Genomic DNA, 17,648 nt, shown 5'->3' on the forward strand with positions numbered 1-17,648 from the left:
TGTAACTAACAACCCTGTACTTGTGTGTGTGTAATTAGTTGTGATAATGCTGAATTCTTTCTTCTGCTAGATAGATTGATCTACCTCAATCATCTGTCTTGAATGAAATTCATTGCATTGTTGACTGAGCAAAGGAGTTGAGTATGCCGTGTTTTGGTTGTTATTATTATTGTCCTTTTGGAAAAGAGGACAAGGGAAACTTTACTTTTTCCTATACTATGAGTGACTTTAGGACTGCAGAAATGCATGTTCCATGTATGTAGTCATCTTGGTGATTGTGAAAATCTCTTCTGAAGAGTCTTTCTACAACAAGACTACATTTTTCTGAATTCTTGGCACCACCTGTCTCTCACACCTCCCCACTAACAACACCCGTGCTTTCAAGTATCAAGAATGCGAGATGCATTAAACAGCATTAATAAGCAAATATACTAACGATGAGAGGGCATGGATTGGGAAGTTGAGACTGGGATGGGACTTTGTGTAGTAAGTATTGATATGAACCCAGAACCTTTGACACATGAAACTGATACGCAACCACCTGTACACCAGGCCACTTGGCAGTCAGACAATATATTTGTGAAATGAGGGGTGCATGGAAATCTTCAAAACCATGAAGTGCTTTTTCTCGCAACTGGCTGACTAGTGCATGCTAATACCTTGAAATATTAATCAATACCTACAGGGTCCCTGCCACTACACAAAGTCACATCCCAAACTCAATTTCCCAAGCTGAGCTGTCTCCTTGTAAGTACAATAGTAATGAAATGAATAATTTATTCGTGAAAGGGAATAGATACATAACTTACCACATCTTGTCTTGAATCCACATTATATGGATTATAGTGCATTTACTTTCAAATACATGAATATGTAAATAAAACTGAACTCCCAACAAGCATTTTTTCACATTTTTTGCAAGTTTCATGTTGGGGTCCCAACCTGGAAAACTAGAACATGTCATGAAACATGTGAAACTTTTAGTGTTGGAGAAATGGCCCTAAAATAAGGACAAGGAGAATTCATTATGTGAAACATTAATTGAAAAAAATTCTTGTGCAAGTTGAAAAACTTTGTGCTATAAGTGAGTCATTAATGATTCTAATATAATTTCATTATATTACATATAAAACTCTATAAACAGTTCAAAATATAATTTGGAAAGATTAAGAATTACATGTAAGACGAATACAAAAAAAAGAGAGCATTGGAACGCAACAGTCAACAAAACTGAGACCATTCAAAAGGTCATGGAATGAAACGTAGTGCTATAGAAATATTAACACAAATAATTGTAATCCACATCTTATCAATCTACTTAGGTAGAGTAACGCTTAAATCAGCTATCACATATGAGGCTACTGCCCAAACTGCAGTACACAAGTCTAGAGAATGGGAATCCTCTACAGTCATCGTATCTCCATTAGAGTGATGAAACCAGAAGTAATTGGAGTTATTATTGATTAGGCTTGATCCTGGAATACCACGGTTTGTTAACAAACGAATGTCAGGTCCTCCATCCTCAGGTGTTACGAACTGAGTTGCATTGATTGGCGCAAGTAACTTGAGAACCTCTTGCACGATGCAGCCTGCTTCGTGATTGCCGGAAAATGACAGCCCAAAGGGGGTAAAAGTTCCCTCGTCAGATTCCATCACAAAATCAAACTTCTTTGTTTCATTTGCGTGAGCCTTCACATACGCCTGTGCCCCCCACAGTCCCTCCTCCTCCCCTGTCCACAAAATGGCTCTAAGGGTTCTACGTGGCCGCAGTCCAAGCTGTTTCAAAATGACGAGGCTGTTCCAAGAAATGAAGGCACCACCCCCATCATCCATTGCACCTTCACCGACATCCCAGCTATCTAAGTGTCCCGACACAACCACCACCTCGTCTGGCTTCAACCGCCCTCTGAGTTCTCCAACTGTGTTGCGAGACATCGCTGGTGGTAAAGTCTTTGCCTGCATCTTCAATTTTATGACTAGCTTTTCTCCTACAAAGGGAAGGAAGTTAATATTGTTATACTTTGATTAAAAATGACAAAAAGTAACAGGCTTCCCAGATAGTATATTCAACGAGTTTCCAATTCAGGGGTCCCAGGTTCTATACCAATGAAGGCACACAGTGGTTCGGATCCCACTTTAAACTGTAGTTCTAGTCCTGATTAGCCTATCTGTGAATAAAGTGGACTTAAAAAAATCACAAAAACTTAACAAAAAATAAACTTTGCCTTTAACTGATTGTTCATCGCTGTCCCTAATAATATACAAGTATCAATTTTTCCTTTTAATGGATACAGTAATCCTAATAAACAGCAAGGTTCAAAATATGTTTTAATTTCACTTTATGTCCAGATCGGATAATCAGGACTGGACCTACAGTTTAAAGTAGGTACTCTACATCAGAGATTGAATCCAACAACATTACCAAGACTGAAGAATATGTATCCACATCAAATACTTGTGATACCAAAAACTTGCATGAAACAAATGTCTCACAGTCCTCATTTCTGAACAGAGGGGAGAAACTAACCATTGAGATAAATATTGAAATAAGTATTTCATTTTATCTTTGTTACGTGCCTGATATACATTAGAAACTACAGGATATTGCCCATACTAAACTGTTAGATGTGAGTATATTTGAATTTGTATAGGTAGAAAGCACTACATTGGTTTCAGTACAGTCTAGACTCCTATTGATTGCTACTTAGTTCCAGTATAACACCAACTGTGTTCTTGAATGAAGTCAGTTAAGTAAGACCAGAGTATGCATTCAACACCTAGAGAACTGAAGGCTCTCAGCTTCTGAGCATCCAGATGAAATATTTGAGAGATTTTCTTAGGATATTGTCAAGCGAGTCCTGGACAGATTTTCACGATTTCTCCAAAAATTATATTCTTCAACTTCAGGAAAATCATGAGGTCTCATGTTCAATACCCATACTGAATCCAGTCCTGATTAGCCTTACTGTACTTGAATTGGACTTAAAGTTTAAAACTCAAACTCACTCACCTTCATATAGGAACAATCATAATAACCCATGGCATAACAGCCCATGAGGGCCAGTGAAATCTCAGGAGAAGAGTTGTTACGTTTCCCCCAGAAGATTCGAACCTGCATGCGTCGAGTAGCTATAGCTGAAAGTCTGATGCTGTTTAAACATTCAATGCGATTCACATTCAGCTATTAATTTGTTTTTGTTTTTTTTTCTTCCTGAGAATTTCACTTTGTGAGAACACAGGACTCAGGAAAGACGTGCGTAACATGATATGTAATTTGTATTTCTATATTTCAAACATTTCGGTGGCAAGGTCTAACTAATATTCAAGTGTATACAGTATATTGTATATTATTATGAGCATGAATTAAGCACAGTAAGTTGAATGTTATATTGTGTTAATTAGACCTACCAGTGAAATATTTACATAAATCCAATTATAAAACTACTATATACATCTACATTGGTCATAAAACCAGATGTCTTAGACCACATGGCCACAATGCAAGAACAATATTACAAATGTTGTGACATTTTGCAAGAAATCATGTTCAGCAGAAAATAGCGGTAAAAAACAATATCACAACCAACATACAAAATATAGAAAAAAATATCAAATATCCTCATTCCATAAAATTGGAAAATACATGAAAATATCACCTGATTCTCATTCATAAGAAGCTTTATAACAAATGGATTACTTCAAATTATAAATCAATCACAAACTACAATAAAATACTATTGATTAAACCTATATTATAACAATAAGTATTTCATAAAATATAAAAACCGTTTACTTACGTTATATGAACATGTTCCGTTTGTATAAGCATTCATGTTGATGCAGGTGCGACTTACTCACGTAGTATAAACTAATATAAAAATATTTTATAAAATACTTAAAAGTACTTACATTGGTGAGTATGTGATTTACGTGATTTACGTTTCGGGAGTCTACTGCTCCCTTCTTCAGGCTCCTTCTTTGGCATGTTTTATTGCTACATGCCACGTCAATTAACGTTGAACAAGGAATAAGGTAAAATGTTTTAATTGGTAAAGGAATTGTTAAAAACATGCCCATGCCTCAATAAAACTTTCCAAAGGGGTCCATGCCCATTTCATCCTTCATAAAAGCCTCTGAAAACGTATAAAACTTAAAACTGTAAAAACACACTCTCCTCAGTCACCTGTGTTGGTACCAGATTGTCTTTCTTGTAGAATGCAGGAAGTTAATCGAGGCTATTCTCCTCCTACGTAGCTCCCCTATGCCCTATACTTACGTATTTCCAACTCAAAATCCCGTTTTTCCTGGACTGCGCCGGTTACTCCTGTCATGACATGAAATCCTATTTGGTTTTTCTTACCTACCTCCCACCTTTTAAACATCTTTATCCATATTTCACGTAGGTTCCCGTCATCTCTAATTAGTTTATTATTCCTTTCCTTGCATATATTAGCAGCCTCATATACGTTTCTATTTATTTGTTTATTTTCTTTTTTAATGACCTCCCTTTTCTTAATTTTATGTTGTTTTTCTATAATGTGTTCGGATAAACCTGTTCTGGGTATTTTCTCCCTGATATCTTTATCGTGTTCCTTCCACCTTACCTCCATGCTTCTTACAGTTTGCCCCATGTATTCTTTATCACAATCACACCTAATCCTATAAACACTATTGGTTCCTTCTCATTTTTCTTTACCTTTCCTGGGAAATGTTTTTCTATGTTGCGAGGGGGCTTCATTCCACATTTTATGCCATATTCCTTTACTGTTTTTTCAGAAACCTCTTTAAAATATGGGATCCCCGTAAACCTATATTTCCTTTTCGCTTCTCCTTTTTCATCCCCCTTTCCTCTTTCCGCACATTTTGCATGCTCCCCTTTGTATCCTCCTCATTTCGTTCTCCTTATACCCATTCCTTTTTCCTACACCCATGATCCATTTTTCCTTTTTTATCAATTCCTCCTTACGATTACATAGCCTTTTCGCCTTAATATAGAATTTTAAAAATACATTGTTTTTTGTTCTCCTCGCATGCTCAGATTCTTTACTAATGTATAGGTCCCCTGCCAATGCCTTATGAAAAACTCCTGTTCAAATTCCCTTTTTTGTACTTATGATCCTAAGGTCCAAAAAAATAATTTCATCATTTTTTATTTCCTCCTTTGTAAGCCTAATGCGGTCTTCCTGTTCTCCTAAAATTTTAAACATTTAAACCTTTTTCCTCACCAGTTATCAGTGTGTCGTCAACCATATCTACCAAAGTATTTGACCTCCCCTTTCACTTGTTCTATACCTGCCCTCTCAATATAATGCAAAAATATGCTGATACGATCCTGCAGATCGAATTACCCATGCTGTTGAAGCTAAAGTAGGTATATCCAGTGACTAGATGAAACCACCTGACGTATTCCCATGCGATTATAATGCTTAAACCTTTTTCAATTAACCATCTTTGCAAACAGTCAGCCACTTTATCCCTGGGGACACTCGGATATAAGTTTACTACGTCAAAACTCATGATTCTATCGTTAGTTGTTATTTCAAGTATCTCTATTTCTTTCTTTACCTCCCATGAGTTCCTAACACTATATTCAGTTATTTTGCCTACTTCTTTAATTTGTTTTACTAATGTTTTAGCTAAATTATCCTGGGTGCAAATACATCGGGATAATAGGTCTTAAGGGGATTCCCTCTTTACGTGTTTTAGGAATCCCAAACACTATCGGGATACTACAAGGGTTGATCAAATGAAAAGGTACTAAACGTCGTAACAACGGAATCGTTTATATAATACCGATGCCGCGATAGGAGAACGTAGCATGATATGTAGGGGTGCGATTGGAGTCTCCATGTGGCACCGGAGCAAGCAGGGAAACGGGCATGTGCAGGAGAGAGCAGAGGCTCCGATACACAGCCCCGTCCAAGTGATGCGGCAGTGCGTGTTCGGACAGGATGGCATTAACATTGGCAAATTCGACTGTTGAGGAGCAGCGAGGCATTATCCGTTTTCTGACAGCGGAAGGTGTTAAACCGGCCGATATTCATCGCCAGATGGTGAACGTTTACGGGGAAGACGAACGACCGGGGCTGCTCAAGGAGGGTGTGGTTCTGCTCCATGATAACGCACGTCTGCACATCTCCAGGGTCACACACACGGAACTGGCCAGGTTCAAGTGGGAGCAGCTAGACCATCCGTCCTACAGTCCGGACTTATCCCCCTGTGACTTCCATGTGTTTGGTCCCCTGAAAAAGCATCTCAAAGGAAAGTGCTTCACCTCGGACGATGAACTCAAGGACGCTGTGAAGGACTGGGTCGCGTCACGGCCAAAGGAATTCTGGGAAAAAGGAATCATTCGGCTCGTTCATCAATGGGATCAATGTGCTCAGGCCTATGGAGGATACTTTGAATAAAGTATTCATTTACACCGACAGTGTCGTTTTGTACCTTTTCATTTGATCAACCCTTGTACCTATTTTTGCTAACTTCAATTAATTTCTTTTTTACAGTTCTAGCTAGGGTGATACTTGTTTCCACTCCTTTCCTAATTTCTCTCTTAATTTTGTTAATTGGGTTTTCCTTTACTGCTTTAAAATCTTTGCTACAGAAACATTCTTCCATTTTTCTTTTATACTCATCCTTACCTATAACCACCATTTTATTCTCCTTATCGGATCGGATCAAAAATACAAGGTAACCAAAAAAGTTCTTGCTGTTTTTGATCATCAGAAACAAAAAGGTGTGCAAAGAATGTCACATACTGTTAGTCCTCAAAGTAATCCCCATTGGTATCCAGCACCTTTTGTCAACATGCCTCCAGCTGTGCAGTGCCCTGGCGATAAATCTCGGGAGTCTCAGACGGAAAGAAGTCCGTGAGGGCTTGCTGCAAGTCTGCCTCATATGCAAAGGATTTCCCACAAAGGTGGTTGTTCAGGGAATGGAAGATGTGATAATCTGCTGGCTCAAGGTCTGGGAAGTACCGTGGATGGCAGTGTGTCTCCCAGCCAAGTCACTGTATGGTATCCTTGGCCACCCGCACCACATGCGGTTTGGCATTGTTGTGAAGAAGCAGTACACACTTGTGATTAACGAATGCTGGCTCCTTATGCTTCAGTGCCTGTTGCGCACGTTGCAACTGCTGCGAGTAGATGTCCCCAGTGATGGTTTGGCCCGTTGGTAGCAGCTCATAGTGCACCACTTGGCAACTAGTCCACCATACAGAGCATGATCTTGCATGGGTGTGAAGATGGTCTTGTGGCGTGAGGCACAAAGTCCGTGTTGACAACCAATGTCGGGCACACTTGGGAGTGTCATATAGGACCCACTTTTCATAACTGGTGAGTACTTGACCGAATATGGGTGTGTTGCTGTGCCAAGAAAGCAACGAGAAACAGGCTGTCACTCGTTGCTTCTTGACTTCTGACATTGTATGAGGTACCCTCTTGCTCAACTTGAACGTCTTTACTATGTGATGCAGGTGCAGTCTGGCTGTTTTATTGGAAACCTGGAAGTAGTTGGCAAGCTCACCACACCGTAGGCTGCTGTCCTCCTGTATGGCTGCCTTCAGGGCCTCGTCATCCAGGACCTGTGGTCGGCCACTGCTGGGTTCACAAAGTGACAGATCTCCCAACTTGAACTTCTGGAACCAATTCCTATTGGTGCGTTCATCCCCAAAGACTTGACATATTCGGCAACTTGATTCTGCTCCGGACAAGCCCACCTTAAAGTCATAAAGCAGACAACCCCAAACGAGCTGCTTCAACACTTCCATTTCTCTTTGCCCCTGCTCAAGCTATCGCTGCTATGAGTGCGCAATGTGTCTGTATTGGGCAAGACCAATGTCCCCACTCCCACCCTGACCACTTTGCCGGCACGTGACACACATATTTTCCTATCAGTGATCACTTTTTCCTATGTGATGTTAAAAATGGCAGGAATTTTTTGGTTACCTTGTACATTATTTTCTTTACCCATTTCTTAACATTATTTATCTTTCTCTTATAGTTCCTATGTCTTTTTTCTCCTTCTTTGCTCCAAAGAAGAAGCCTGAAGATGGGAGCAGTAGACTCCTGATTCGTTGCTTATACAAATGGAACATACTCACTTAACGTAAGTAAACGGTTTTTATATTTTATGAAATACTTATTGTTTACTAAAGTGAGTAATTCGCACATGTGCAAATACGAATATATTATAACAACATACCTTCCTTGTACATCCTGTGTAGCATTTCTGCATCTTCTATTGTTATACACGCTGTGGGTATTTTGGTAACATTATTCGAATAATCCTGCCAGCCTGTATGTGGACTTGCAATGGAGAATGGTGTTACTGACCTCACTAATGATGCCACACCACCAACTTTAGCAGTCTCTTCAGCAGCGTAATCCCTGTATTTAACAGTCTCTCCGTAACTTACATAATCTTCATTGAAGATAACTATCTTCTTATAAGCCTGAAGAGAGATGACTTATTTTATTTCAATCTAATTAATATACATGTACATTAGAGATGGGACAGATTAATCAGTAGTATATAGGTATCACCGTATAGGCATATCAGTGTATTCATTTATCGGTAAAATTACCGCTTCAATATATCTATAAGTATCTCATAATTAAGTGCAAAATTCTGTAATTTTGTAATAACTTTTTATGGATTATCTCCATGTGCTACTTCTTAAAAAGTAAATGTCTACATATGCATTTTTTTTTTTGCACTGCAGTCACCTTGAAACACACATTTATTAAGGAGGTCAATGAACCATTTTAAATTTTATATCGGATCAGTAGAATATCAGTTTCACAATATCTACATAATCAATCTCACATGTACATGTAAGGTTGTGTGTTTAGAAATATTGGGAATATCAGCTTGAAAAAGTTCTGGCTAAATAGAACATACCATAATTTTAAGTTCAGCTGCTTGGTTGATTTGGTGTTTTAAGTCCACTTTATGCACAGTAAGGCTAATCAGGACTGGACCTACAGTTTAAAGTGGGATCCAAACCACTATGTGCCTCCACCGGGTATCGAACCCGTTAAGTTCAGCTGCAAAACACTGCATTGTACACCTCTTGCTTATCAAAAATTGCATCACTGATGGGACAAACACAATGATACACGCACTAATGTATACAGGGTTTGGGGAACTGCATTCTAGGCATGGGATACACAAAATATTTTGAAAGTTGTTGAAAGACATTGTGGGTCATTTGGAGGTGGGTTGGATTTACCAATTTCTGCTCATTTGAAAATACAGATATTTTTCAAACTTTCTGAGGAGCTCTAGCCCCATCAGCTTCGCCCTACGTATCACGGTGGATGCACCCATACCTTACCCAGGGTTCAAATTTGGAACTTCTGGCTTTACAGCACGTTATGCTGACCTTCTTGCTCAACAAGCATCCTCTGACAGATGAATAATGCACCTAAGATGGTGGACTTATTATGTTGTTCTGACACCATGCACAGATGTCTTCCTTAATCACTTTGAAACCATGTTACTGTCCAACCGTTACAGACAAGACTAGGTCGAGAGGACTAATTTACATGTGATAGCGGAAATGGGTAAAACTATGCACGAAACATAGCTGTAGGTTTCACATCAATATTTCATTGGTATGCATTCAGTTGTTTTGTTTATTGGTCACTTTGTTGTGCTTCATTGTGATGGCTGTTAAAACTTGTAACATCCCCTCTTAATGTATTTTGTCAATGTAACTCTGTGTGAAACTTCATATTGTTTTAGCAGTAGACAATTTTCTCAGAACCTGTTTATCTTTATCTGTCCCAACCTTACATTTCCACCGGACTCGACCAGTCAGCGCATACACACTCATGACAATGGTCATGACCAGTGGCAACGAATGTGTGTAAAACTGGGGCAGGGAGAGGAAGGGGAAACAAGGACAGTTTACTTTCTCTTGGTAGAGGTTTAGCATTAAGAAGCCATAGTGAGGGGGCAAAAGTGACAAAAAGTGGCAGCGATTTGGGTGGGGGGGCATGGGGTGGGCAATGGAAATATATCACAGTAAGTACACCACCCTATATGTGTATGAATTATGACAGCATTGTATCTAGCTGTTACCGTTTGTACTTATATGATGATCAGTAACTTACGATACGAAAGTACAATCATGACTGACATGTTACATATACAGTGCTCGAAAAATTTTCTTCAAAGCTAGGTGCCAATTCTGAAAATCAGGTGCAAGGACACCACCTACTAGCAATTGGGCATACTACAGTACGTTTCAAAAGTCGCGCAATCCAAACATTGAAAATGTATATCATAAAATCATAAGAGACATTTATACCGGGTTTTCTGCAGTAAACTAATCCTGTAGGCTATCACTGGGTTCATAAATTTATGTTAGTATTTATCTAAATAAATGCAATTACATTATTTTAAAAAAACATTGTTAATTTGCTGAAAACATCTGAGAACTGATTTTCAACAATAAACACCAACTCTTAAACAATTTGTGGTATCATTTGTTGGTTTGACTGGTTGTAAAACAGTTGCTTTGTGAGGTACAGCAGAAGCAGGGCATTTTTATTGGAAAACCTCTTGCACATGAGTGTAAGAATGAGTTGTAAAATACTCTTCAGAAATGCACACACACTGCTCCAATGAATATGCCATGCTGAATCAATTAAAAAAAACAGGCACAGTAGCGGCGAAAGTGAGCGAAGAGAATACAATGTAACCAGGGGCAGCCTAAGATTCTCTCAAGAGTCCTATTTAGGCACAAAATCTTGATATATGATTTTTCACGTAAATGTATAGCCAATACTTAAGACACATGTTGCATGCGACTATTGGCAATATTTCGACCTGCTAGTGTTGCCATATACAGAGATATGTCCCAAAAATGGCACTTTTCACTCAATCCATAAAATCTTTAGTCAAAAATTCATCAAATGTTGCAAATGACCAATATTTGTCACAAATGACAGACTAACATCAGTCATCAAATGTCTAATTATGACCCTTCGATCATTTCTTACATATTTTTCTGACTCAGAAGTTCATTTCTGGAAAAAATTGAATGCTGCTTTCAGTCAGTTATTAATTTATATAATTTTTTGTACGGAGTGAACTGAATTTTAAGCATTGAAAAATATCTCAATGAATGAGGCTTTATAATGCAGAAACCCCGGTGTAAATATCTCTTACGGTTTTCATGATATGCATTTCCAAAGTTTGGGTTGTGCAACTTTTGAAACACTCTGTATAAGATGCTGAGCATCACGGTATTCAAAACATCGCTAAATTATTTGAGAAAGCAGGAAATGGGGTGTTGGGGGACAAAGGGTAAGAAATTGTTACTGACTCTATGCAATGTTCACAACGTTGATAAAAGAAAACATCATTTGCTAACTTATGCTCTACTGCAATTTGAACTTAAAATCATCAAAATTTCGTACATATTACAGCAAATGATCACAGTCGCCAGGCTGAAATTTTTAGTCGCCTTGGCAACCTCGATTTTTCGAGCCCTGTACATATATAAATTTTTTTAGCATGTATCAAAGCCAATTTCTACACATTCCCTACATAGTGTGCTAAAATGTAATCTCCATTGTGAATATAAAAGCCTACCTGTTTACGTTTGTTTTTCAGTTCTTCAAAACTGCTCACCACTATTGCTTCTGCAGTAATCCCACTTGCAGTAGTACCAACACTTCCTCCAAGTCCAAGTATAGGCAGTGGCTGATAACGAGGCTTTATCAATTCAGCAGATTCCTCTCCCCTAGGAAATTATATTTTATTAATTATATTAAATTTACATTTAGAAACAGTCATTAAAAAAAATCACCTGATAATATTAACTACAGAACATCAATATCATGTCAATTTCTCACATTTCAGCCCAGTGTGTTGAAAAAGTAAAGAGAGGTAGTAAGTGTACACCTCCTTGTCTTATATCAAGTTTAGCTTTACAAAAAAACTTTGCATTTTCATATTAACCTTAGATGGTTGAAACGAATAACTGTTGGAACAGTGAAATATATGTGCAAGTGCTACCTATGAATACTCTGTTATATTTTATTGTGTTTTTACCATCTTTCCTTGGCATTACTTGTAATTAATTATCACCAACTCTTTCCTGCCTAAAATAAATAAATAACTGCTCTGTTTGATCAAGTTTAGATTTTGAACCCAATTGTTTTTTATGCTTAACCCACAGTTTTAAGAGAGAAAACTGAACCTCTCCTTTCGAATTTCTTGGGTAAAAAAGTATATGTACTACCATGTGAATACAATGCAAGATCATCTGTTCACATCAAAACACTTGGCCTACCGAGAAATAGGCTGTTTGCTGGAGTCCATACTACACAAGGAAATACATCGGACAGGCTCAAACAGCAAAGTGGGTTAACAAATGACATAAAAAAAAATGTTGAACACCTTCTGACATAGGATTGGAAAGGGTTAAGTGACTTACTAATTTCGGAACGACTGAAGATGAACGGACCCCTCTCCGATTTTCTTCATATTTGGCATACTCACTAATTGAGACCTCCTAATCACGAATCTGAAGTTAAAAGTTATTGGAAACGTCTAGAAATTGCAAAATAAGAGAAAATAAGGCGTTAGTTTTCGGAATGGAAACCTTTGATTTTCGTGAATTTTTTTGTTTCACAAGCAAATATATATATTCCTTATACTACCACGACACCAAATTTTAACTATGTTTGCCTAACCTAACCGAAACTAACCTAACCACACGTCAATGGTTTGTGGGGCTAGCGTCAATGGTTCACAATTATTTTGCAATTTCTAGATGTTTCAGACAAATTTTAACTTCATACAACTTCATACAATTAGTAAGTATGCCAAATATTAAGAAAATCGGAGAGGGGTCCAGTCATCTTCAGTCATACCCTAATTTCATTATACATCCACATCAGGTTCTTCGGAAATGTAGCAGCATGTCTAACATTAGGAATAGTAGAATCTGACATGCATAGAATGATGGGTCATTTTCACCCTTAATTAATAAAGCTTGAAATAAACCAATAGTAATTGGTCAATATAATTACAATCCCCCATCGTTTACGCAATTACTTTCACTTCTCACCTTGCTCTAAACTGCCAAGATGAGGGCCTTTGTATTTGCATGGATGGGATCCAGATGAATTATTAAGAAATGAAACACAGACTCATGTTCACGCATAGCTCCAAAAACCATTCACGCATAGCCCCAACAACCATTCACGCATAGCCCCAAAAACCATTCACGCATAGCATCAAAAACCATTCACGCATAGCCCCAAAAACCATTCACACATAGCCCCAAAAACCATTCACGCATAGCCCCAAAAACCATTCACGGTAAGGTTAGGTTAGGTTCAATTAGGTTAGGTAAACATAGTTAAAAATCCATTTTTCTAGGAAAAAACCTGAATTCGCTCCAAAAAAGATTACACGATGAAAGAAAATACATTGACGAACTTCAATAATGCTATAGAAACTGATTTCCCTAAGTAGTTTCTTCTGTAAAAATGAAGAAATCAGTTTCCCCTTTACGAAAGTGTTACCAAGAATGACACAAGCGGAACATGGTGCAGCAAGTTTAAGAAATATATTAAAAACAGGCGACGTGTGTTTTAAACATTTGTAACCTTACAGAAAAAAAAGCAAGAGTCGTCACCCAACCCACCTGATCCAATGTGGTACAACTGCATTTTCTCCATGAACATTTTCAAGGCCATCCTTTTTCAGTTTATTAAGCATATAATCAATAGATTTCTCCAAATTCTTTGATCCTGCTAGTCTACTACCGAACTTGTCTACAAAATCAGCTAAGGTTTGCCATGTCCTCCCTTTGAATTTACCATTAACTGTAGATGTTATGATTTTGTTCGCAACCCATGCGTAACTGCTAATTTCTTGTTTTAATTTTGGAGGAATTTCACACTTAGTTTCTTTACCTTGCTTCCTTAGAGAAACATAGGAATCGTCAACTTCGTTATTCAAAATTCCCCCCGAAGTATATTGGTCTAAGGTGAGTAGGCTAAATAAAAATACAAATATAAAAAAATGCAAGGTGTTCATGCTTGTGCATTTACGAAAGGGATACCAATATTCAGAACTTGACTTTTGAGTTATTTTAAAGTTTCATTAAGCTCTCCTCCTAAATACTTTTACCATGTCTTGCACTACAAACTGCTATATCCTTTCTTATAGTATGTATATGCCTTGCACTTGCTTGCAAAATTAATCAAGTTGTTGTGCTGTCAACTCAGTCACCCAGAGTCACAACTGTCGACGCTAGAAGATATTTTTCCAGTATTGTTGATTTCCCGACTTTCTGGATCCTGAACAATCGGGAAATTCCAAATGGTAATTTTTAAAAGTGGTTAATTCGCGATGTTTTCGCACTTGTTTTAAAAAACATAGAAATCTGCTCAGTGGCCGAAAACGAATATCAAGTAGAGGTGTGCAGGACAGAACATTTTTGGTCGTGACTGTTTTTTTTTTTTTGTTTTTTTTAATCGTGAAAAAGAAATTCCGTCCCGATCCAGACTGATTTCCTGACTTTCCGGGATCCATAACCACCATAACCATCCGGAAATTCTAAAGAAATTCCGTCCCTCCCATAAATTAAATGGTCATGTTTAGAAGTGGTTAATTTTCGATGTTTTCTTCTCTGAAATTGTTAATTTTTATTCCAAAAATGCAAAAACGGTCACCTATGGGTAAATGATCTGTAGAATTTGAGATTTCCACACTGTGGGGAAATTTCGATCGTTTTCTTTCCCGAAAATTTCTCGACAGTCGGAAAAATTGCCGATCTTTCACGAACGCGTGACGTCACCGCAGAGGCACTGAACTGAGCCATCACGAGCTCGGCTGAAGGGCTGAAGCAGACGGCCCGTAGCATATGGGAGATTCAGAGAGCAAAAAATATATTTATTTTTTTACTTTGAGGAAGGGGAAAATATGAATTGTCATTCTCCGAGATGGTATTGTGGAATCTTTGTAATGATTAGTAACATAATTGAAAATGCGCTACTTTTAAAAGGGGGCAAAGTACACGTGCAAATGTATTTTGAAAATCCCCCCTCTGATAAAATCGCAAATTTCACCCTGTTTAAATGTCTAGGAAAAATTTCATTTCACATAGGAATAATATCGCGATGCGATGAGTGTGTGGTGTCGTCTCCTGTGTGGTGTCTGGTGAGGTCCTTCTCGTTCTTGTTTGTGATTATTTTTCTTTCGGTTTTCACTCTGAAGTTATGAAAACTTATTCCAAATTCACCTCATTCTCAGATAGACTAATCAGCACTCTATTTTTTAAAAAATATATATCTTAATATATAGGTTTAAGTATAGTTTTCCCAACACCCTCTTACAAATTTATGAAAAATATGGGTGAGGTACAGGAGTGCATTGTAACCCCCCCAGGTTGGTCTGTCGTGTCTCGTCTCGTTCGTGTAAGTGTTCCGTTTCGGAAAATTCCATTATAAATATTCAAAAGAAAATTGGGTGTATATATATATACTATTCTGATGAAGATTTGTATTTTATCTTCCAATCGACGCGACCACTTCTTTAGAAAAGTGTACCCCCCTTACGCAAATCAGCATGCGTCTGCAGCGTAATTGTCTGAGAGTCAATCTGATTCCATCGTTCCACACAGATTTTAAACAATTTTCATCTCCTTAAAGAGGTTTCCAAGAACTTAGGTCAATTAACTAACTAGTAGCAAGCACAATGTAGTATAATAAGTTTACAATTAAATGGTTTGAATTTCTGTGGTAAGGACTATAATGCTTATAATTTACAAACAATAATACATTTTTTTATTGGCCGAATTGATAATAGGTAATTTTAACAGTAGCACCTTCCGTCTGCTGTCAAATTACCAAAAGGGGGTACAGGGGATACAACTCGATTTACGGATTTAGGGGGTACAGTACCCCCTTCAAAAATTGGGGGGGGGTAAAATTTACCCCTGTACCCCCCCCGTTCCTGCGCCATTGTCTCTAACGTTCCTCGCGTTGTTGGAATAGCGATTTCCTGCAGCTTGCCCGATGTTATTAAACACCAAATTAACTTCACGCCAGGTGCCTGGTGTAACCTGGCCGGCATCCACATCTTCATAATACATAGTTTCTTGGAGTATAGATATTTTGAGCAGTACGTCTTAGCCAGTTACGCTGGGCACAATCAGCTAAAATTATTTTGTCGGTGTTTTCCACTTTAGTTGTTATAGAGCTTCGAAATGTTTGAAATCTAGTAACTAAAATTCCAAACGCGTTTTTCACTATCCTACGAGCTCGTGACAATCTGTAATTGAAAATTTTATCTTCGAAAGTAAGGTTGCTTTTTGAATATGGTTTCATTAAATACGGTTTTAACGTGAACGGATCATCTCCCACAATCACACCGGCATCAAGAACAGAGATTTATTTTCTAGTGCAAAAGCTAAAGAACTATTGTTATATACTCCGCCATCAGATGCTGTTCCATTTGTTCCTACATGTAGGAACAAAAAACCGTAGTCATGGTCTACCAGAGCAAGAAGCATGATTCTGTTATGTTTTTATAATTGAAAGATTGACTCCCAAAATTAGAGGGAGCAATTATATTAAAATGCCTGCTATCCAGTGACGTGCGGTGACGTCGACACTTGGGGTAGCAGTCAGTGGCGTGCTCAAGGGGGGGGGGGTTGGTGTGGGTCACACCCCTCCCCCCTTTAGGGACCAGTATTCCTAAAAAAAAGAATGTCAATAACAGGAAAAGATTACAAAATGATGAATGAGTACTAAAAAAAAGTACACGTAAACCCCAACCACATTCGAAAATAAAAAACGATTTGATTTGACTACTAAGTCAGAGATCCTGGGTTCGAATCTCGGCTTGGCCATGGGTATTCTTTTTGTGTGTGTCCCTTCATCAATTTTATCGTATCATCTTCGCGATTAGCCAATAGTGGCGGAAAAGCGAAGTAAAATAAACCAAATCGAGCAATCAATCAATAATTTGATTTCATTTTTGTTACTTAGCGTCGCTTTTTTGTCACATTTGGTTAATTGCGAAGATGATACGATAAAATTAATGAAGGTACAAACACAAAGAACACCCATGCCCAGGACGGGGTTCGAACCCGGAACTCCTGGTGTCGTAGCGCGCTGTGATAACCACTCCCGCACAGTTGGTTGATTTGGTGTTTGAAGTCCACTTTATGCACAGAAACAAAACAGGAAACAAAACACACTTTTTTGTAGTTTCTTCAATAATATTCATTTGGCTTTTTGAGTTCTGAGATACATTTTTCATTCCAAATTATTTCATTATTCACTGCAGAGTACAGTCATGGAAAATAGTTCTTGGGCCACAAGACCTACGATATCGTAACATCTTAAAGCCTGTTGTCTATGCAACCCAAATAACAAAATTGTCGCTTGGGTTTGCCTGGCGGACCTGGATTCTCTGGAATGATTGCGTATTGACAGCAGCGTGAGTCATACCCACAGGCCCAGCCATAACAAACAACAGCTGGGTGCCGTGAGACCACCAGAAAAAGTTTCAGGAATTGGTTTCTTAACAACAGCTATTCGTAAGAAAATGTTCTCTTTACTGATATTAGAGTCATTGTCAAGAAAGTTCACTGAAATGGTGGTTTTCGTCGA

The 17,648-nt window shown here is 38.1% G+C and overlaps 1 protein-coding gene across 1 annotated transcript; it reads right to left on the bottom strand.

Annotated features, from left to right (window-relative positions):
* Window positions 1-1,139: 1,139 nt before the first annotated feature.
* On the bottom strand, window positions 1,140-14,771 carry LOC145998747 (carboxypeptidase Q-like). The gene is made up of 4 exons (XM_083135294.1): window positions 13,670-14,771; window positions 11,605-11,755; window positions 8,203-8,452; window positions 1,140-1,988 (listed from the first exon to the last, which is right to left on the bottom strand). Exons 1-4 carry the CDS (start codon window positions 14,062-14,064, stop codon window positions 1,315-1,317), a joined length of 1,470 nt encoding a protein of 489 aa, XP_082991420.1. The 5' UTR covers window positions 14,065-14,771; the 3' UTR covers window positions 1,140-1,314.
* Between the last annotated feature and the right edge of the window lie 2,877 nt (window positions 14,772-17,648).

This window comes from Lepisma saccharinum, chromosome 14 (assembly GCF_977018435.1).
Source record: "Lepisma saccharinum chromosome 14, izLepSacc3.1, whole genome shotgun sequence".
Lineage (NCBI taxonomy): Eukaryota > Metazoa > Arthropoda > Insecta > Zygentoma > Lepismatidae > Lepisma > Lepisma saccharinum.

What these genes read in the sequence shown, in the direction of transcription:
- LOC145998747 (XM_083135294.1), bottom strand. Translation starts at nt 14,064, where the DNA reads ATGAACACCTTGCATTTTTTTATATTTGTATTTTTATTTAGCCTACTC. An exon ending in GTTGTACCACATTGGATCAG is followed by an intron (nt 11,756 to 13,669) that starts GTGGGTTGGGTG and finishes ATAATTTCCTAG; the next exon opens with GGGAGAGGAATCTGCTGAAT. An exon ending in ACACAGGATGTACAAGGAAG is followed by an intron (nt 1,989 to 8,202) that starts GTATGTTGTTAT and finishes TTCCCTTTGTAG; the next exon opens with GAGAAAAGCTAGTCATAAAA.